The sequence below is a fragment of the Odontesthes bonariensis genome, chromosome 24, assembly GCF_027942865.1.
Source record: "Odontesthes bonariensis isolate fOdoBon6 chromosome 24, fOdoBon6.hap1, whole genome shotgun sequence".
In the NCBI taxonomy this organism is placed as follows: Eukaryota; Metazoa; Chordata; class Actinopteri; order Atheriniformes; family Atherinopsidae; genus Odontesthes; species Odontesthes bonariensis.
In genome coordinates this window covers 3,983,829-4,007,611 of record NC_134529.1, presented here as the reverse complement: position 1 = coordinate 4,007,611, position 23,783 = coordinate 3,983,829, and the positions used below count along the sequence as shown (strand labels likewise).

Sequence of the window (23,783 nt, the reverse complement as noted above, 5' to 3'; positions counted from 1 at the left end):
TACACAGCTTCATGTCAAAAGAGGCGAACTGTCCCTTTAATGCAGCAGAGGTGCAGGAATACAAGAAGACTTTCTGCTAAATAACTCATTCGGTTGGTGCCACCATCAGCAGCAGGTTTTTGTGTTTGTTGCATCGCGGCTGGAGCTCTGAGTCACACTGCTGCAGCTCTCTCAGCCAGACTGTCAGCCAACACATGCCGCCTGGCTCCAGGGACTCCACACCCGCGACCTCTGACCCCACGCAGCAGAGCTCCACCTACCCTCCACCCACCCAACATCACCTGATCTATACACTTCGTTTCTGCAGGCTAAAATGAGAAGCCACACGAAGATGGAGGTGAAGATCACGAGCACGGGGAGCCAGAGGAGGAGGAGAGTGAAGTGGAGGAGGTTAAAGAAGTGGAAGGGCTTCCAAAATGGAAGGAGGGAAGGAAAAGGGAGATACAGAATCAGAAAGAGGAAGGTGAACAGGACAACGGCAGAGGAGAGTGGAACGAGGGAAAAAGAAACTGAAAAGACGAGGAAGAGCAAAGGATTGGAAGAACGGGAGGAAAAGAAGAGGGAGAAATGATGAAGAGAATGATACCTTGCTCAAGGTGAGGCAGCTCATCAATCAGTGTGGGCACAGAAACTGATAGCATTATGATATTGATCCAACCACAGCTCGAATGTGTGAATATGTTGGCACCTCTGAGACAAAGTCAAACAAACGTGGTCAAATTTCCATGAAATTCAGGAGAAACTTAAAGTCCTTACTCATCCAAATCGTTTTCTATCTATTGATCTCTGACTTTACAAACAGGAAACAGAATAACGAGACCAACACACTCGCAGCAAACTAAAACCCCCTGAGACTCCTCAAACGTGGCCCCCCATGTCTCCGATCACCATCGAGGATGTGGACAACATGTCCGGCGTGAAAGGCATCTAACGTTTTCTGATGACAACTGACACTGAAACTGGCGAGTGCAAAACAAAAGTTGAGAAATGAGTAAAACTAAATCAGATCGGAGCTGAAATCTGAGTGAAAGTTTAAGACATGAACACATGTTATAACCTATATAACACATGTTTAACCTACATAACACATGCTATAACTATATAACACATGTTATAACCTACATAACACATGTTATAACACATGTTATAACCTATATAACACATGTTATAACCTACATAACACATGTTATAACCTACATAACACATGTTATAACCTATATAACACATGTTTAACCTACATAACACATGCTATAACTATATAACACATGTTATAACCTACATAACACATGTTATAACCTACATAACACATGTTATAACCTATATAACACATGTTTAACCTACATAACACATGCTATAACTATATAACACATGTTATAACCTACATAACACATGTTATAACCTACATAACACGTTATAACCTACATAACACATGTTATAACCTACACAACACATGTTATAATCTACACAACACACGTTATAACCTATATAACACATGTTATAACCTATATATCACATGTTATAACCTACACAACACATGTTATAACCTATATAACACGTTATAACCTATATATCACATGTTATAACCAACATAACACATGTTATAACCTATATAACACATGTTATAACCTACACAACACATGTTATAACCTACACAACACATGTTATAACCTATATAACACATGTTATAACCTACATAACACATGTTATAACCTATATAACACATGTTATAACCTACATAACACATGTTATAACCTATATAACACATGTTATAACCTATATAACACGTTATAACCTACATAACACATGTTATTACCTACATAACACATGTTATAACCTACACAACACATGTTATTACCTACATAACACATGTTATTACCTACATAACACATGTTATAACCTCCCTTCTAACCTACAGGTGGTAACATTATCAGGGAGCTTCAGCTTTCTGAACTCAGGCTTTGGCCAGAAACATTTCAGGCATTCCACGATTTCAATCAGCATTTGTCCTGCCAATGTGTCCGTCATATATTCATATTTCCTCCATACAAGTGGACGAACATCAGCCTCAGCGGACCATAAATGTCCTCATCTTATAAGTCGCTGCACAATTCACTGAAGATTCACTGACTTGACATCATTGATTTGTGCATTTAGTAGTAATAAAGTCATGGAAGGATATTATTTGGCACCCAAGACCACAATGGCAAAATAATCCATGTTTTTACAATCATATGCCAACAGATTATTCCAAAACAGCTGAGCAGAAATAGAATGAATCCTGATTTACCATCTGAATCCTTACCATGATCAGCCATTAGACTTAAATCCTGGCAGAACGAGGCTCGCACGGCGCAGACAGGACACGTTGTTTACAGTAAAGCACTGACCCGGATCAAACCAGGATCAACTATAATCTGCTGCACACACCAGTATTTGTCAGTTTTACTAAATGAGATTAAGTGAAGCAGAAACTCCGCCTCCACGCACACACAGGTAGACGCGGTGCTCAGCATCTAATGTGGCAGCTGCAGCTTGCCTTGTTTCTCCAGACAGGACGGAAACCGTTTTACTGAATTATTGGCCAAAATGGCCAATTTTTAATTTAACATGCCGCTGTGTGACGTTACACCGCCCATATACTACGTGTCACACTAAAATAACTTCAGCTCAAACATCCACAGCTGATATCAGTCCAGATAACAGCATCTCATGCTCACATTCCAGCTGTTTTCCTGGAGAAAACTCTGGTTTAACCTTTACTTTCACCAGCCACGGCGGGTTTAACTGCTGCATAGTGATTAGAAAGGACAGTTTGTCAGTATCATTACCCCCCGGGATGGATTCAGTGTTGTGCTGTTATGTAGTGGTGAAATGAAAAAATAACAGTGCAGCACAATGATGAATGCAGTGTGGAGCGTGGATCAGAGGAGGCTTACCTACCTGAATAACTCCTGCGTTACAGCCTCCACAGCGGCTTCAGACAGAGACACAACACAAAGATTAATGCTTGTAGCCAGCCAGTAATAATAAACACATTACAGCGGTGGTGCCTGCATACACAGTCTGCAGCTTAATGTCACGCTCTGAGGGTTTGCTTGTGTTTTTTTGTTTGTCTTCTGTATGCGTGAGCCAGACTTTCCTGTTTTATTCCCGTTTTCCTTTGTTCATTCCCAGTCAGTTTCTGGCTTTCTTCCCAATCCAATTTTATTTATAAAGCACTTTTACAACAACCTCAGTTGACCAAAGTGCTGTACAAAAAATAAAAACGAAGAAATTAAAAGAATAAAATACAAGAATAAATTAAAAGCTATAGAATTTAAAACAATAATGATACTAAAAATAGTAACTTCACATAACTGGTCAGCATTTATTAAATTTGTATTATCCTCCTCAGTATATGCACTGCTTGCTTCTGATCATTGTCCTTTCTGCCATGTTTTTTGATGCATTTTGAACTCTGGCTTTGTGGATTTTTTGTCTCTCTGGGGGTTATCTGCATTGCAGTATTCTGGGCTTGTTAATTTGTTTAAAGGGAAGTTAAAGTTTTTCCATTTTGTTCCACACCGCCTGCCTCCGGCGCATATGCCTGCGCTCAGGTTTTCCAGTGAACTACTTGTGACACTTAAAGCAGAACTTGGAAGGCTTTTCAAGGCTTGAATTAATGGATCCAGCTTGAAGGTTCCTCAGCCTCCCTCTCTGCACCATTTACAAACCCTCCCTCCCTCCCTTTCTACAATGTGACATCTCAGGTTGACAAAAATACGTTTATGGTTATTGTCAACAATTAAAAAGAAGGCTCAGATGAGGTTTACAGAGCCAGTAAGCAAGGATGAAGCAAGCTGTGCTTCCATTAAGCTTATTTTCTTTGTGCATTTGGAAGTATGGCATCACAGAAGGTTCAGTCGCGCATGGAAACACTCTTCAGACTAACCTTGGGGTTAGTTTTGAAAGCAGTCTTACTATTTTCCAAGAAGAAACAAATCATTTTCATCGTTATGACAGAATAAATACTAAACAGCCAGTGCAAAATTTCCTTTTCTACATTTTTCTCACATATATGGCAGCTGGTTTTGTTGTTTCATTCTCTTTGACGTTCGGTTTAGTGTACAGGATTACATCTACTCTGTTTTTTACAGTTATGTGTGACATAGCTTGTAACCAAACAGTTTATTTAAGATATGCAAACATTACTAATTCACTTGGTGATCATTGCTACAGCGCATTTGTAAAAAGATTTGATTGTCATGATACACTGGAAAAAATGCCCCTCCAAAAATAAGCAAAAAACAACAAATAAAAGACGTTTTTGCTTGAAATAAGCAAAAAAATCTGCCAATGGAACTAGTGAAAATCTGCTTGTCAAGATTTCTTGAAATAAAATGTGATATTTAGGACTTTTGAGATAAAAGTGATATTGAAATTAGCTTAAAAACCTCTTCAAATGTAAAAAAAAAGCTTGTTTCATGTGAAATATGACTCAAAACAAGATGTTTTCAAGACTTTTTCATTTAACAAGATATTCCAGATGTATTGTATTAAAACAAGTCCCTATATCTGGCTGAAAAGGTACTTGTTAGGCAGTGTTGTCTTAAATTAAGTGTAATGTCATGTTTCTGGTATTTTCTGCGAGGGACACACAACTACCTGAAAACTTGCCACATTATCGTGAATAAAATGTTCATTTTGAGACAGGAGCAGTGGCCAAAAATGGTTGACGCATCGGATATTTTATTGGCACATTTCTCATACCTCTGACTCCTTTGGACCGTGTTCGATGGCGTTTTTCAACCGCATTAATCTCCATCTGAAAAAAAGAAACCGTGTAACCAAATGAATATATTTAGATAAATAAAACAAACTGGATAATGCAACATTCACACCATATTTGAGTGATAATTCCAAACTGAAAATATCAAATCAAATCAAATTTATTTGTAGCACATTTCATGAACAAAACAGTTCAAAGTGCTTCACATAAAATAAAAGCATTGCAGCAGGGAGTGGAAGAAGGATTAAAAATACATAAAAGAATATAAAGAGAAACAAATAAAATCATTAAATAGTGTAATAGTGTAATGCTAAAGCTTTCTAAAGCTCCGATATATTCAACTCGGCACTAAATAGTACCAGGACAGAGCAAATGAGGATAACTCAGGTCAGCAAAGTCAACGGTTAGGTTTAGTTTTAGTTTTATACTGAAAAAAAAAAAGCACAGAATTCGGATCATTCACAGGAATATTTCTGATAACATGGAAGCAGTGGAAATCCTCAACATGCCAGGCTTTTAAATCATTATCTTAACTCCCAAATGACTTAAATGCAGCATAAAAAAAATTAAATCACTTAGAAACTGCTTAGCAACCACCACCCGAAACCAGTCTGCTGCAGGCTTACATGGGTGCTTAAGATTCTGTGTTATTTGTTAATCCAAACCTTTATTTTATATATATATATATATATATATATATATATATATACACGTTCTCCTGGAAATATTTCCTTGACACTGATTCATCCTAACAGCTGAGGCATTCCTCGTCCTTAAGGCTGGAAATTCAGAGGTCTAACAGTCATGACTTCTTTGATGCGCACGCTGCAAAATCAATAAAACAAGACTTAATTTTCTCCCGAAGCGTGTTCATCTTGTCGAGTGAATTGGTGCAAAAAGCCGAATGCTCGGTGCCACTGGACTGATTAATCTGCAGTGGCTCCCTGCTGGACGTTTTTCCACCTCTGTTTTATAGTTTCTGCATGAAGAGCGTCTCTGTCCTGTACACTGAAAAAAGTCACTTTTTGGTGAAATACACTCTATTAGAGTAATAATTTGTATTTTTAAGTAACTGTCATAATTTCTGCCTTGTAAGATTCAGTAAGAACTCGAGCTTCTTAAGTAAAATTAAACATTTTATTAACATAATACATGAATTATGGGGGAAGAGTAAGTTTTACTTAGGTTTCCTCATATAATTTACATGTTTAATAGTTGTATGTACATAAACCTAGAAATACTACATAAACTTTACTCTGAAAGTGGATCGTTAAAATCTACTAAGTTACTTAATAACAGCAAATACTACAGATATATAACATTTAGGCAAGGCAAGTTTATCTGTACGGCACAATTCAACTACAGGGCGATTCAAAGTGCTTTACAGAGACATTAAAACAGTAGAAATAAAAAGCACGATTTAAATTTTAAACAAAAAAGAAAGAAATAAGAACAATAGATCAAATCAGTAGTTAAAATGTGATTAAGTTTGAAGCTCATTTACTTAAAATTATGTTGAGTATGAGTAAAAAGATGTTCCTGCCTATGAAAAACAAGTAGACTTTACTTCATTTGTTTAAATAAATATAACTTAAAACTTAGATGTAATTTAGTAAATGTTACTTAATATCTTCAAAACTGTTGTGTTTTATGGTAAGTAAAATTTACTTGATATTGCAGCATTAAATATTAGTTAAATCATCTGAGTGCAAATACTTACGAAGGGTTTTTTAAGTAAATCTTACGAGTTGTTTTTTTTCAGTGTGTGATGTTTGGATGAGGATCTTGTATCCACTTGTTGGTCTCACTGTGGAGTGATTGAACTTCACTGGAGTGAACTTGAATCTGCTCCCTCTCCTTCTCTCTAATATGCCGTTTATGTGTGTGTGTGTTGCATCCTAATTGCAGAACTGGAGACAGGTGTGCCAGAGGCTGTTCCACCAGCTATTCTTCCTCCCACTGTTACTACAAAAAGTGCCTGGTTCTGCCACAACTCCACACAGGTTGGCAGCACCGGTTTCCTTCCCTTTCAGGTGTATTCCCTGGCCTGTCTGACGCCTTCTTCTGCAAATCAACACGCATTCTGTTCTCTGACAGCCAGGTTAAAACCTCGCTGCTTCGGCCCAATTCATTTGCGAACAATAAACGGTTTAAATCTCAGCCCTGGCTGCCCAGCTTCTGTGTCAACCTCAGGGTTTCTGGTTGATCTGGGAGTAAATGTGTCTGCAAGGTTTGCTATATTAATGTAAAACACATCAGTCGGTTCCTTTATTTCCTGCAATTGAGTAGGACAAAAAGGAACTATTGTGCTTTAATGTGTAACACAAACCTGCAATAGCTTAGTTAAGATGCTAAATCAAGTTAGCAACACTGACAACTACACTGGAAAAAATGCCCCTCCAAAAATAAGTAAAAAACAACAAGTAAAAGACGTTTTTGCTTGAAATAAGCAAAAAAATCTTCCAATGGAACAAGTGAAAATCGGCTTGTCAAGATTTCTCTAAATAAAATGTGATATTTGGGACTTTTGAGATAAAAGTGATCTTGAAATTAGCTTAGAAACCTCTTCAAATGTAAAAAAAAGCTTGTTTCATATGATATGTGACTCAAAACAATTTGTTTTCAAGACTTTTTCATTTAACAAGATATTCCAGATGTATTGTCTTCAAACAAGTCCCTATATCTGGCTGAAATGGAACTTGTTAGGCAGTTGTGTCTTATATTAAGTGTAATGAGATATTTGGACTAGAAATGAGACAAATATACTTGGTAAGACTTTGATTTTTTCCAGTGTAGCTTCTTCTTTCTTTCTTTTTAAAGATATATTTATTGGTTTTTCAGGTTACTATAACAACATCCAACAATTTAAACATCCAAAACATAAGGCAGTAAAGAAAATGATAATTAAATGATTAAAAAAGATACATTAAACCGCAGTAATTAGTCAGCAAATTACTGTGCAATGAATATGAAATAACTAGCTTCTTCTACTGGAAATAGTTTAACAAATAGAAACAAACGAGCTACTTACTTTTAGTGTTAATTTCTTTGCTAGTTTATTTACACATTAAAACCAAAAGGTCCTTGTTTTGGCATTTCGTATTAGTTATGAATGAAGAACAGTTAAAGAACAGGTTGCTTTGCACTCCAGTTGAGTGGATGTGCTTCATTTCTGTGTTGAATTAAGAAGAGTTGAGTTGCACTTGATCACTTTTAGAAACACATCGAACGTTGGAGCAAAAACAAATCTAAATCACTGAAAAACACCAGTAAATGTAGCTGAAATCCCACCTGGTCTTAGCTTGGCGTCGCACCCCGTCAATCTGCTGCTGCTCCCGTAGATGAAGGACTCTTTGCACCCGACAGAATTTCAGAGGCCGTCTCCCAGAGTCATGATCTGCAACAGACACAACAACTCATCAGCTGTGCTGGAAGCTGCTGTTTGCACAGCGCACGTCTCTCAGCTCCGACCTCCTGACCGCCGGTGGACACTTAACGAAATATCATCGTCTGAGTGAAATGTTTAATTATGATATTTTAATGACATTTCAACTCTTTAGAGACTCCTGCCAAATACCATCTACACATTTTACTGATATTTTCAAATGTTAATGCATGCTGTCGATGAGGTATTTCCCCGGAGAGGTCTTACAGACTTCATGCAACATCACCTGCAAGTGATGCCTGATAAGACATCTGATAAGACATTCTAACATTTTAGCAGATTTTATAGAGAAAATAGCAGGAAGCAACACTGAAAACATCAAATAGTGGGAATTTATTCTGGGTAATCTGAGTTGAAACCAACTTGTTGCACTGGAAAAAAGGCCCCTCCAAAAAAAAGGAAAAAAACAACAAATAAAAGACGTTTTTGCTTGAAATAAGCAAAATAAATCTGCCAATGGAACTAGTGAAAATCGGCTTGTCAAGATTTCTTGAAATAAAATGTGATATTTAGGACTTTTGAGTAAAAGTGATCTTGAAATTAGCTTAAAAACCTCTTCAAATGTAAAAAAAAGCTTCTTTCATGTGAAATATGAGTCAAAACAATTTGTTTTCAAGACTTACTTAAGACTTAAGACTTTCACTTAACAAGATATTCCAGATGTATTGTATTAAAACAAGTCCCTATATCTGGCTGAAATAGTACTTGTTAGGCAGTTGTGTCTTATATCAAGTGTAATGAGATACTCAATGAGACAAATATACTTGGTAAGATTTAGATTTTTCCATAAGCAAAATAACAAGTACCTGTGTGATAAATTTAATTCATCTTTAATGCAAAAAGTCCAGCATCTAATGTCCAATTTATTCAGACATCAGAATAACATGAAACACGCCAGCTTGAATCACTGGTATAAAAGAACGAGTGTCTGTATTAGTTTTTAAAAAGGCCTGAAATCTTTGCTAATAGATTTAATTTGGACTCCACAGGGTATCTCAGCAGAACATTTAGTCACCACATAAACAGAAACACAAGACTGTTCGTTACAGGCCTCAGTCAGTGGGGTCACATGGCTCTGAAAGGATCAGATTATTGGCTAAATTACAATAAGAATGAGTTATTAATGGGTAATTCTCCTTGGATATGTGGCGGTGAATGAATGGGATCAGAGGCACAAAGCGTGTCATACCCCGGTATGATAGGTGGCGCTGTACCCATTCCAGCTGTTGCTAATAGAGCCACTTCCTGTTGACCTCTTCACCACCAACAACAACAACAAACTCAGGCATTGGAGAAAGATGGAGAACGCAGAGCCAGATGAAGCTACGTCCCTCTACATTTGGTCTGTGATGAGCTGCTTAATTTGTTGTTAATCTCATGAGAGTGTGTATATTTGTCTCATTTCTTGTCAAAATATCTCATTACAGTTAATTTCTTGTCAAATTAAGGTGTTTACATGCACTTAATAACCCAATCTTATTGTAATTTAGCCAATAATCCGATCGTTTCAGTGCCATGTGACCCCACTGAGTCAAGCCAGTTTGATCACATGTGCAGTGGGAGAAGAAACAACACACCAAACACTTTGAGATACATGTAAATTATTGTATAATACACTTCAACTCTTAGGGACATTCAGAATATGGTAAAGATGAGAAGAAGTCTGCTTGGGACGAGCAGCTAAACTCTGTGAATATGCAAAGAAGATAATCTCATCAATAAAATGTGTCATATTGCATCGTGAGACTGATGGCTGTAAATAAAATTCACGTTAAGCTCACTACGCAACAGTTTATGCATGTATCAGATGACTAAAATGCAAACAAAAAACAGTTTAAATATCACAGAAATACAATTTTGGGCTGAAATAATCAAAGCGAAACTCTCTCAGGGAGCAACAGGACAGTAAGTGAAACAGGAAAGAACCAACAGTTTGCAGCAGCTCCTGAGCTGCACTGCAGCTCGCGGGGTTGCAGCGTTAATATAAATGTAAATTCTGGACAGGCTCGCCTGAACCCCCCCCGACCAACTCCCAATCCGTTTCCAGAATGTACCGAGGCCGGGTGCATCTGAGGCCGCCACTTGACTGAGTGTGCTACAGCGCGCTCTACATCACACAGCAGCGTTCCCCCCCGCTGCTCTGAAGAGGAAGGAAAAATCCTCCACCTCTCTGACAGCGTTACAGCAGAGTGGGCTACGTGTTCAGTGGGCCTGCATCCCTGTCTGTGTGTTAGCTTTAGCTTTAGCTTTAGCTAGCTTCTGGTCCCAATGTTTCAGGCTGTGAGGACAAAGATGTTTTCAGTGGTTTCTACATTCTTTAAAAGGGTTATTGTGTTTGGTAACATTTGTAAAGTAAGGACAAGATGTCTTGAAAGAGCCAAAATGTAGTTTTTACAGTCAAAGGCTGCAATCGAGCTACAATTTTACTGTTTCTTTCAGATTTTAGGCTGTTGCAGTGCTGGACTAACCTGAACTGCTGAGGCAAAAAGGGTAAAAATGTATGTGATTCACTGACTGTGTGTGAGTGAGTGTGTGTGTGTGTGTGTCACAGAGGCCTATATGGCTGGATAGGCGCTGTGCGAAGACGTGCTGCTTAGTATTCAGTCCCACACTCTGCCTGTCTGGTACAATATGATGCAGAGAACCTCCTATACCGAGTCACACTCCGGTGTAGACAGTGCAGCTTCGCCAACACACAGAAACAAACACACTGATGCCGGATATTCATCTAAATCTAACCCATTTTGGTGTTTTGGAATAGAATCGTTCACTTTGCAGCTTTCCTGTGAACACAGTCTATTGTTCTACTGCAGCAGGATGGCGGCTGCAGCGCCCCCTGTAGGTCAAACTCGACTCATAAGAAACACTTTAAATCTTCTCTAATGACTTCAACTCCAACCAAATCTGGTGAGAGTGGTCAGTGGGAGGTAATGCGTGACGTTACAGTGATAAGGAACCAATAACATCCCATAATTTACTCTCTCTCCATGGAGACCCTGGAAGAGTTGCAGCATCGCAGAGGTTAAAAACATGTTGAGCTTCTACAGAAATAACCAGGATGCGTCAGTGCTGTTGCTTTGGTTTCCAACACGTTTACATAGATGCAGAATAATGAGCAACAGATCTGACTGTCAGTCATCTTTACATTAACACGCCTGCAGTGGATTCATGCAAAAGACAAAAAAACACATCCCACCAGCTCATAGAGCTTTTCATCCAGCACAGTTAGCCCTACCATTCAGGCACAGAAACTGTTTAACCTCAGTCTGTCCCCAATCTCTGTGGCGGGATCTCAGAGCTCCTCTTTCTCTGACCCCGCTAAGTCAGGACTGGAAGCACCACCAAACTTAAACAATTGCTTTCACTCCACTGCAACCGTTGGCTGTGTTCGAAACCGCATACTACATACTACATACTACATACTACATACTACATACTACATACTTCCATACTACATTCTACATACTGCATACTAAATACTTCCATACTGCATACTGCATACTTCCATACAACATACTTCCATACTACATACTACATACTGCATACTAAATACTTCCATACTTCCATACTGCATACTGCATACTACATACTACATACTTCCATACTACATACTACATACTGCATACTACATACTGCATACTGCATACTGATCGATCAGACAGTATGCAGAGCGTTTACCCACAATGCATTTCGCTCCTGCCCGAGCCGAAATCAGCCGGCCTGAACCTGATTTCTCTTAAGCTCTAAAACTCTGTAAACTTTAGCAACATTTGAAACATTTTCAGGTGAGAAAGTAGTCGTTTAGATCCCCAACGTGTTGAAAACCTGACAAAATACCGGCTATTTACAATTTTGTTCCCACGAACTCGGCGCTACTAAAGCTAGCCGCAGTGAGCTAACGCACTTCCTGTTATTTTCACAAAATATAATACCCGTTGCCTTTTATCATAGGGAAAGCCATTACCATACAATTGGTGCTTTTGTTTTGAAAACAGGAAGTGAACCTACCCTCGTTGTAGCTAGCTTGAAACTGCCGTTTTGACAGGAAATGACGATCGGCGACGTCACATTACGTTGCATCTTGGGTAGTTTGAGTATGAGTAGTAACCTCATGATGCATACCCAACATTTAGGAGAATCTAGTATGCATCCGCGAACTTCTCGCTTACTCAAACTCGCATACTAACTCAAAAAGTTAGTAGGAGAAGTAGGAGAAGTAGGAGAAGTAGAAGTATGCGGTTTCGAACACAGCCTGAGACTACAATCCACCCAGGCTCACCAGTACTGGGCAACAGAAGATTGGAAAAACGCTGCCTGGTCTGACGAATCTCGATTTCAGTCGCAGTCGATTTAGTGGCGGAACGGAAAAATGACATTTCCGCTAGTTCCGCTGACGGGTTAAATTAAATTTTGGGTATTTTGCAGCTAAAATAACTGAAATTTACCCCTCAATTTACACTTTTTACGCAAAAAGAGCTTTGCAAGCGCTAATTTTTGAGGATGCGCACAAGGGATGCTCCAAACAAAGAGGCAGCCGGGATAAACACGTGTCTCCATGATCAAAAGCAAGTATATTTCTGGCCTAAGAATGAATGAATAGAATCCTTGGACAACAAGCAACACTTTGTCAAAGAGCCTTCAGAAGCCTACTTCCACGGTTTCTTCACAGCTTCCATCAAAAGGCCGACTAAACACTTCCTTCTTCCCACAGTTTCAACATAAGAACTTAACTCCACAAACAGCTCTACACTATGAGTTTATTCGATTAGAACGCCCTGCATAAGCATCATTTCATATTCTTGTGAATAGATTGTGACTGTTTTTGCTTATTGCATTCATGGAAACACATGAATCTTTTACTTTCTGCTTCTGCTTAGACGGACGAGTTGAGAAGACTTTTCTGTGTGACGGTGCCTTGGTTTCATCTTGGAATGAACTGTTTTTACTCAGTCTGTCTCACACAGAGTGGACTCTGTGGCCATCTCACCCATTTACTTGTTAAATGTCTTGACTGTAATTTGTTACATAGCTGGAGTCGCTCATGGCTAACAGAAAGATTTGTGCAGTAAGCTATGAATAGTCCATCTATTTCCCTCTCACATCATGCAGGCGTCAGCTCTCCTGCCTTCAGTAACCTGCAGATAAAGCAGCCTACTTACAACCCTTAACCTTGGAGTTTCAGCGTTCAGGTTCGTCTCTACAAATATCTACGTGATCCATCAGAACTAAGGCTGGGCAACGATTAAAATGTTTAATCTAATTAATCACATGATTTCCCTGATTAATCACGATTAATCGCATTTGTACGCAGAATCCAAAAATGAATCCAAAAGTAGCGTATAGCTTTTAGCATTTAGCTTTATTTTAAATGTGCTGCCATATGAATGAAAGTGCCATAACATTTGTTGTGCAAACACACTTTTAACATCAGCATCTTTCTGTAGTTTTTATGTAGAAGCCTCGCTCCACTGTCTGTTTCCTTGAATGACTTGCTGCTATCAGTTGTGTGTTTTGGCTTTAAGTGATATTTTAGACTGGAACTACTACGCTGAGAAGACAGTTCAACTTGGCAGTGTTTACAGATGACTTTGGTTCTGTCCACTCCGCCGTCTGGAAGAACTTTAAAATGAAAATGGCCGAGTAAAAGTTCCGTACCCTTCTCCATGTTTGGTGAATCCGCCGATTACTTTCTTTTCCTGTTCCACAGCAGACAGCAGCAGACTTTTACAAAATAAAAGCCTGTGAGCAGCAGACTTTTACAAAATAAAAGCCTGTGAGCAGCAGACTTTTACAAAATAAAAGCCTGTGAGCAACAGACCTTTACAAAATAAAAGCCTGTGAGCAACAGACTTTTACAGAATAAAAGCCTGTGAGCAACATACTTTTACAAAATAAAATCCTGTGAGCAACAGACTTTTAAAAAATAAAATAAATAATAAAACAGGGGTTCTGCGTGTTGTTCCCCCTCTCTCTGCCCCCTGCTTACTGTCTCTCTGAACTTTCCTATCCATTAAAGGCGCCAAATATTTTATTTATTTATTTATTTTCAAATAAAAATACTAAAAGCTGCGTTAATGTGTGATAAAATATTTATCGGCGTTAAATAATTAACGAGTTAACTCGCCCGGCCCTAATCAGAACCAATGTGAATGTTACAAACACTTCACAAACTGCCTAAAAGTGACACCGAGATGTTGAAACTATGTCGTTACGTTTGAACGCATTCGCAGCTTTACCTGCAGAAGACAACCGTTAGTGTTGGGCTGCTGGTGCAGCGCCACCGTAGAAGCTGCCGTCAGCCTCCTTCACATATTGTTTGCGCCTTGTATGTGGAAAAAAAAAAGATGTCCTCATTAACCTGCAGCTGCATCTGCCTGATTCACATACGCCAAACAGAAGTGGCACAGTCGCACATCGCTGCGTCTTTACACACCTCAAGCTGGCGTCTTCGCATCAGTTGAGTGATGACAGCGCCGTTTGTTAGAGTGATGAGTTCCCCGATGCCAACTCGTTGTGCGTAACAACACACGAGGCAGGATTGTTTCACCTCAGCTGGTGAGACATATCAGATCAACTTTGAATGAATAAAGAATAAAAAAGGCAAATTCAGGCTAATTCTTCTTCCTAATTTACATTTGAGTTGATAAACCCGAATGAGACAGGCCGCATGCAGCGTGCACAACTGATAAAAAGTCAGTTAACGTCTGATTTGGGTGTTGAGACTTACACAAAGACGCTGGAACCACAGAAGGATCATCCCCTTCTATGGAAAACATGCTCGTCAGATAGAACGGCTGCTTGCACTGGAAAAAATGCCCCTCCAAAAATAAGTTAAAAAAACAACAAATAAAAGACGTTTTTGCTTGAAATAAGCAAAAAAATCTGCTATTGGAACTAGTGAAAATCGGCTTGTCAAGATTTCTTGAAATAAGATGTGATATTTAGGACTTTTGAGTTAAAAGTGATCTTGAAATTAGCTTACAAACCTCTTCAAATTAAAAAAAAAGCTTGTTTCGTGTGAAATATGACTCAAAACAAGATGTTTTCAAGACTTTTTCATTTAACATGATATTCAAGATGTATTGTATTAAAACAAGTCCCTATATCTGGCTGAAATAGTACTTGTTAGGCAGTTGTGTCTTATATCAAGTGTAATGAGATACTCAATGAGACAAATATACTTGGTAAGATTTAGATTTTTTCCAGTGTGGCTGTTAACAGATTTATAAAAATATAATATACAAAACAAAGACGGCTAAGTTAATGTATTTATCCACAGAAAACAAAAGAAGATTCTTTAATTCAATAATTCACACATGCACGGTATCTGGGGGCCGTGTCGTTATATTGCAGATTGCAGATCTCCCAAAGGAGATCGATGAGCCTGTGGTCTCCAAATTAAGCTTTTAAATGGTCTGGTGTTGACGAGGCCTCAACCCTTTCAAAGTCCTGGTCTTGTCTCTGGCCTTAGTGTCCACTTTGTCTCGTTTGGTGGTCTTTAATTTGTTTATTTGGAGCAGCTACTTATGCTGGTTTAGGGAATTTTGTAGGAACGTCTGAAGAGGAAAGTGAGTTATAGCTGAAACCATTCTGCTGTGCACTGGTAGCTAAATGTGGCTGTAACTGCCAGGTCTATATCTCTCCTCTGTTATACTTTCTGTCACAATAAAGGCAAACGATTATTATATCGTTAAAATCTATAAAAGGTTTTCTACGAGATTATTACCACCTAAGAATTGGATCCTTTATTTCCGCCCACGGCTCAGATTAGTCTGCGAGGGCATTTCTCAGCATAAAATTCATTATATCGGAACTCTTGGGAATTAAAAAAAAAACTGACCAAACAACCAGAGGATATGAATTACATCCTCAAAAAATTGAGGGCAAATCTTTTCATTTACTGGTGGATCTATAATCCAGCCCTCACCTGCAGCCATGCACACTGGAAAAAATGCCCCTCCAAAAATAAGTAAAAAAAACAACAAATAAAAGACGTTTTTGGTTGAAATAAGCAAAAAATCTGCCAATGGAACTAGTGAATATCAGCTTGTCAAGATTTCTTGAAATAAGATGTGATATTTAGGACATTTGAGATAAAAGTGATCTTGAAATTAGCTTAAAAACCTCTTCAAATGTGAATAAAAGCTTGTTTCATATGAAATCCGACTCAAAACTATTTGTTTTCAAGGCTTTTTCACTTATCAAGATATTCCAGATGTATTGTATTAAAACAAGTCCCTATATCTGGCTGAAATGGTACTTGTTAGGCAGTTGTGTCTTATATTAAGTGTAATGAGATACTCAATTAGACAAATATACTTGGTAAGACTTTGATTTTTTCCAGTGCAGACAGTCAAACCAGGACTGTCAGAGGTAGGATGACTGGGCTCGTCCCTGGAAATGGGATGAGGAGCCCACATCCTAAAGGATCCCAAAGTAAAGTCACTTGTCCATTACATTTAAGAGGAGCCAGATGATCAGGCACATCCGACTGATAAGAAACCCAGACCCAGAACATGCTGGAGAGATTACACAGTGTGTCTAATCTCAACAGGAGGAGCTGGGACACAATGCCAGGAGGGCCGACAACTGGTCTCTTTCCGGTTAAACAACAGAAAATAGATGTTTGGGCACAAAAAAAAAACCCCAACAGCAGGAACACACACCTTCATATCTAAAAAAGACTGAAAGTCACCTGTCCAAGCGGTAGGAAACTGCTGCACACTGGAAAAAATCTAAATCTTACCAAGTATATTTGTCTCATTTCTAGTCACAATATCTCATTACACTTAATATAAGACACAACTGCCTAACAAGTACCATTTCAGCCAGATATAGGGACTTGTTTGAAGACAATACATCTGGAATATCTTGTTAAGTGAAAAAGTCTTGAAAACATCTTGTTTTGAGTCATATTTCATATGAAACAAGCTCTTTTTTTATCATTTGAAGAGGTTTTTAAGCTAATTTCAAGATCACTTTTATCTCAAAAGTCCTAAATATCACATCTTATTTCAAGAAATCTTGACAAGCCGATTTTCACTAGTTCCATTGGCAGATTTTTTTGCTTATTTCAAGCAAAAACGTCTTTTATTTGTTGTTTTTCTTACTTATTTTTGGAGGGGCATTTTTTCCAGTGCAGTGTCAGGTCTGGAGAGTTCGCTGCACAGATCCAAACACGGGAACTCACGGGCAAATGTTTGTGAGCACAAATAAACCGACACACACACACTCACAGAGCTGCCAGGTAAGGTGTGTGTTTGTGCAGGAGACAGACAGCCGCTCCGAGTTTTATGAGCGCAGAGAACTTTTATCTAACCCAACAAATAGAAACACCTGGTGTGTGATGCGATGCTGCAGTGCACAAACCAAACAACAAAGACAAGAGGGAGAGGAGCCGCGCTGCTTTGGCTTCGTCAGAGCTCATTTTCACAAATTTCAGGACACAGACTCCTACTGTTACTCACAATAAATGTAAACTTATCAAGAATTATAGCCACAGATATGTGGAAATGTAACCAATTCTGGATGTACTGCTGTATTTTTTATTATTTTATCAGAAAGGCCTGATGGAGGAGCCATACTGAGATCTACAGATCCACACCAGAATGTGTTTGTCAAACATTTACAATGCCGTAAATACTGCAAACAAACCTCACAAGGAGATAAAAGTTCTTTTTTTTCCACTTATACAATCAATATTTTGTGAGGGAACTCTCAGAGCTGTACTTATAGTAAAAAATACTCAAAATATGTCATTTTGAATATTACTGAAGCCAAAATATCAATGTAAATGATGTAAACTGGCTAAAAATGAAGGTTTAGTGATACTCAAAATATGCAACTGCTTTGTTTTAAGATTATAAATTCACTCTGTGTTACTTCTGTGTGGAAATTCGCCCCCGTTACCATGGTTATCTGCTGTTTTTCTTACTTTAGTTTGGGTGAAAAGTAGCACGAAACACTCAAATCTGTCGAAGAAATGAAAAAGATGGAGTGGGAAAAGGAGCAAGAAGGAGAACCTTTGTGGGAGAAATTCATTCGTTGTGCCAAGGAGTGCTTAAATCCACAGATTCCTGCGCATTTACTTTAAAAGTCACATATCCGGGAAAGGTTTAGGAAGGGTTAGAAGTTTCAGAATGTCTCAACACATGAATTAATTTAATCTAGGGCTGGGCAACGATTAAAATGTAAATCTAATTAATACAGAGATCTACAGATCCACACCAGAATGTGTTGGTCAAACATTTAAAATGCCGTAAATACTGCAAACAAACCTCACAAGGACATAAAAGTTCTTTTTTTCCACGTATACAATCAATATTTTGGGCTGAAATATTCAAAGCTAAACTCCACAAGTTGTAGGTGGGAGCGCTTCGGTGCCAAAAGCAACACAAAAGTGAGAAAAGCATCGAGTTTAACCCCCCTATTCATGCCTTTTTCTAAAAAAACAAACAAACATGGAATAATTTCCTTTGTAAGACTTACAGTGTAAACAGAGGGCAGCATATGATTAAGCAATTATTGTTGCAACAAACTCACATTCATCTAAATCTAACCCATTTTGGTGTTTTGGAATAGAAACGTTCACTTTGCAGCTTTCCTGTGAACACAGTCTATTGTTCTACTGCAGCAGGGTGGCGGCTGCAGCGCCCCCTGTAGGTCAAACTCAACTCATAAGAAACACTTTCAATCTACTCAAAGTGTTAGCAATCAATAACTTTTCATCCAACACAGTTAGCCCTGCCATTCAGGCACAGAAACTGTTTAACCTCAGTCTGTCCCCAATCTCTGTGGCGGGATCTCAGAGCTCCTCTTTCTCTGACCCCGCTAAGTCAGGACTGGAAACACCACCAAACATAAACAATTGCTTTCACTCCACTGCAACCGTTGTGATCATTTTCACCAGAAGCGCCATGATATGGTGCAGCCGCTGCACACCAGCAGACCATAATAAACGCCTGCAGTTAGTCAAAGAGCCTTCAGAAGCCTGCAGAACCCCAGCAGAGACCCGGTGTGGTCTGAGACTACAATCCACCCAGGCTCACCAGAACTGGGCAACAAACGATTGGAAAAACGTATATGAGACCCCTGTGGGGGCTCTCAATGAAACAAAATAACTGAAATTTACACCCTTTTTTAGCCCTTTTTACGCAAAATGAGCTTTGCAAGCGCTAATTGTTGAGGTTGCGCCCAAGGGATGCTCCAAGCAAAGAGGCAGCCGGGATAAACACGTGTATCCATGATCAAAAGTATATTTCTGGCCTAAGAATGAATGAACAGAATCTTTGGACAACAAGCAACACTTTGCAGCCCTTTTTCTAGGTTTGCATGAAGCTGGAGTTGTTTTAATAGAGAATTCCCCTTTAGCGCGACTATAACTGCAGTAACTTTTCTTGCAAACTAAGGCTGTGTTCGAAACCGCATACTTCTCCTACTACTCCTACTACTCATACTAACTCTTTGAGTTAGTAAGCCAGAAGTTCCCGGATGCATACTAGATTCTCCGAAATGTTGGGTATGCATCATGAGGTTACTACTCATACTCAAACTACCCAAGATGCAACGTAACGTGACGTCGCCGATCGTCATTTCCTGTCAAAACGGCAGTTTCAAGCTAGCTACAACGAGGGTAGGTTCACTTCCTGTTTTCAAAACAAAAGCACCAATTGTATGGTAATGGCTTTCCCTATGATAAAAGGCAACGGGTATTTTATTTTTGTGAAAATAACCGGAAGTGCGTTGCTCACTGCGGCTAGCTTTAGTAGCGCTGAATTCGTGGGAACAAAATTGTAAACAGCCGATATTTTGGCAAGGCAAGGCAAGGGAATTTTATTTATAGAGCACAATTCGTACACAAGGTAATTCAAAGTGCTTTACAGCTACATAAAATCACAAGAAGGCAATACAATCATTAAAAAATAAATAAATAAATAAATAAATATAAATAAATAAATAAATAAATAAAATAAAAAATAAAAAAACCATTAAAAATAATCATTAATTAATTAATTAAAATTAATTTTGTCAGGTTTTCAACACGTTGGGGATCTAAACGACTACTTTCTCGCCTGAAAATGTTTCAAATGTTGCTAAAGTTTACAGAGTTTAGAGCTTAAGAGAAATCAGCTTCAGGCCGGCTGATTTCGGCTCGGGCAGGAGCAAAATGCATTGTGGGTAAAGGCTCTGCATACTGTCTGATCGATGAGTATGCAGTATGGAAGTATGCAGTATGTAGTATGCGGTTTCGAACACAGCCTAAGTTATGAACTTGTAATCATAATCTACTTTAGATAACATGTAGTAAGTACAGTAAGTACTCTTATACGTGCTGTACAGCAGGCAGCATGTTGGTGGTAGCAGCTGCTGAAAATGTGATAGAATAGATCTCACTGATGTGCAAACAGTACCGCACTGCAGGCTTTACAGTCACTGGAGTAAACACAGACACCAAATTCATTTTCTTTAAATGGCAGCAGCTTACTCTGGTGTAAAAGGCCTTGACTCCCTCTTGTGCATCGCCCTCGGTCCCCGGTTGCCAAGGAAACTGGACTGATCGGGTGATTAGCTGCATCAATTAACCTCTGACCAATCGCAGAGAGCGGCTGAAGAACAGCAGCACAACGTGATCTGCAGATACGACTGCGGCTTTTCAGATGTCGGAACGCCGAGATACAACAAACAGGATCGATGGAGTTTCAGTGGAAGTCAGTGAGGAAGTGGAGAGGGAACTCTCAGAGCTGTACTTATAGTACAAACACTCAAAATAAGTCATTCTGAATATTACTGAAGCAAAATTATCAATGTAAATGATGTAAACTGGCTAAAAATGAAGGTTTAGTGATACTCAAAGTATGCAACTGCTTTGTTTTAAGATTATAAATTCACTCTGTGTTACCACTGTGTGGAGATTCGCCCCCGTTACCATGGTTATCTGCTGTTTTTCTTACTTTAGTTTGGGTGAAAAGTAGCACGAAACACTCAAATCTGTCGAAGAAATGAAAAGATGGAGTGGGAAAAGGAGCAAGAAGGAGAACCTTTGTGGGAGATATTCATTCGTTGTGCGAAGGAGTGCTTAAATCCACAGATTTCTGCGCGTTTAATTTAAAAGTTACATATCTGGGAAAAGTTTACGAAGTTTAGAAGTTTCAGAACGTCTCAACAAATGAATTAATTTAATCTAGGGCTGGGCAACGATTAAAATGTTTAATCTAATTAATCACATGATTTCCCTGATTAATCACGATTAATCACATTTGTACGCAGAATCCAAAAGTGAATCCAAAAGTAGTGTATAGCTTTTAGCATTTAGCTTTATTTTAAATGTGCTGCCATATGAATGAAAGTGCCATAACATTTGTTGTGCAAACACACTTTTAACATCAGCATCTTTCTGTAGTTTTTATGTAGAAGCCTCGCTCCACTGTCTGTTTCCTTGAATGACTTGCTGCTATCAGTTGTGTGTTTTGCCTTTAAGTGATATTTTAGACTGGGACGGCCCTGTGCTGCATGTTGTTCCCCCTTTCTCTGCCCCCTGCTTCCTGTCTCTCTGAACTTTCCTATCCATTAAAGGCACAAAAGCCCAAAATAAAAATAAATATAAATAAATAAATAAATAAATAATACATATATATATATATATATATATATATATATATATATATATTTTTTTTTTAATTGTTTTTGTTTAATTAAAAAATAATAATAAAACCTGCGTTAATGCGCGATAAAATATTTATCGGCGTTAAATAATTAACGAGTTAACGCGATAATAACGAGCCCAGCCCCAATTTAATCTAAAAGAAATTATATGTTACATACTTTATGAGCATTTCACATGTTTTGTGTATAAAAATTGAATGCAACCACAGAAGAAGCTGCAGCTTTAGCCAGAATGCAATAATTTCCTTCTAAAATGACGTGAAGCAGAAGACTGAATTAGCTCCGGTTACCTAAAATCCGAACCTTCTGTGAGTACAGAGTATAAAACCACTTTCAAACAATGTGTTTCCAGTCTGGGTTTTTAAAGCGCTGCAGTTGGTATGTGTGCATTGTTTACAGTGAAAAGTGGAAACTGGGGGAAGTAATCAAAATAAGAAATTCACACTTGTTTTTTTTCCTAACTGGACAGACACATGAGGGTGTTTCACACACAGGCCTGATGTCCTGCAGGCTTTGCTGGCTGTAATGAACCCGGCTACACTTCATGCGCTCCCTGTAAATGTGACAATGTGGAGAGCCCATGGTTTGGATTTTTCACACCTCCCCGCCTAATGACCAGGTCTGTGGTGTCATGTCAGCACTTCAGAGGAGATAAAACTCCTCCTAAGCCCTCGGACTATCTTCTGTCAGAGGGTATTCACTTCAGAACCCAGCTGCTGTGGATGTCTGCGCACAGTTTAAACACTGAATTTGGCTTTTCGTGACGGTTTAAACCCGCAGTTGTCACTGACTGACAGGACAGATTTCTGTTTCTGTTGTTGCTGTGAAAAACAGTCACATGTGAAGGTCACAAAATGCTAAAAGGGTAGCCAAGGCTAACCAAGGCCAGCGTGTGTTCTGAAATAAGTATGTTCACTGGAAAAAATGCCCCTCCAAAAATAAGTAAAAAATTTGCTTGAAATAAGCAAAAAAATCTGCCAATGGAACTAGTGAAAATCGGCTTGTCAAGATTTCTTGAAATAAGATGTGATATTTAGGACTTTTGAGATAAAAGTGATCTTGAAATTAGCTTAAAAACCTCTTCAAATGAAAAAAAAAGCTTGTTTCATGTGAAATATGACTCAAAACAATTTGTTTTCAAGACTTTTTCATTTAACAAGATATTCCAGATGTATTGTATTAAAACAAGTCCCTATATCTGGCTGAAATAGCACTTGTTAGGCAGTTGTGTCTTATATTAAGTGTAATGAGATACTCAATGAGAAAAATATACTTGGTAAGATTTAGATTTTTTCCAGTGTTGTGCTGCTGCTTTCTTCTTCATTTTAAGACATCTCTTAAAGGTAAAGCCTCGTTAACTTCTCTGCTTTGATTGGTTGGCTTCATCCCAAATAAGGTTTACGGAAATTCAAAAAATTTTACGTCATTCTACATGAAATCAGTACTGTATTTAAAGTAGGCCTGGGCAACGATTAAAATGTTTAATCTAATTAATCACATGATTTCCCTGATTAATCACGATTAATCGCATTTGTACGCAGAATCCAAAAATGAATCCAAAAGTAGTGTATAGCTTTTAGCATTTAGTTTTATTTTAAATGTGCTGCCATATGAATGAAAGTGCCATAACATTTGTTGTGCAAACACACTTTTAACATCAGCATCTTTCTGTAGTTTTTATGTAGAAGCCTCGCTCCACTGTCTGTTTCCTTGAATGACTTGCTGCTATCAGTTGTGTGTTTTGCCTTTAAGTGATATTTTAGACTGGAACTACTACGCTGAGAAGACAATTCAACTTGGCAGAGTTTACAGATGACTTTGGTTCTGTCGACTCCGCCGTCTGGAAGAACTTTAACATGAAAATGGCCGAGTAAAAGTTCCGTACCCTTCTCCATGTTTGGTGGATCC

The 23,783-nt window shown here is 38.5% G+C and overlaps 1 protein-coding gene across 7 annotated transcripts in view; it reads right to left on the bottom strand.

Moving 5' to 3' along the window:
* Positions 1-23,783, bottom strand: part of myt1la (myelin transcription factor 1-like, a) — a 111,402-nt gene that overhangs the window by 72,967 nt on the left and 14,652 nt on the right. For all 7 annotated transcript variants that reach the window (XM_075459170.1, XM_075459169.1, XM_075459174.1 and 4 more), the window contains exons 2-4: positions 8,060-8,165; positions 4,750-4,804; positions 2,941-2,974 (exon numbers count right to left, since the gene is read on the bottom strand). In XM_075459170.1, coding sequence (XP_075315285.1) covers positions 2,941-2,974; positions 4,750-4,804 — 89 coding nt within the window. In that variant the 5' untranslated portion in view covers positions 8,060-8,165. The remainder of the gene's footprint in view (positions 1-2,940; positions 2,975-4,749; positions 4,805-8,059; positions 8,166-23,783) is intronic.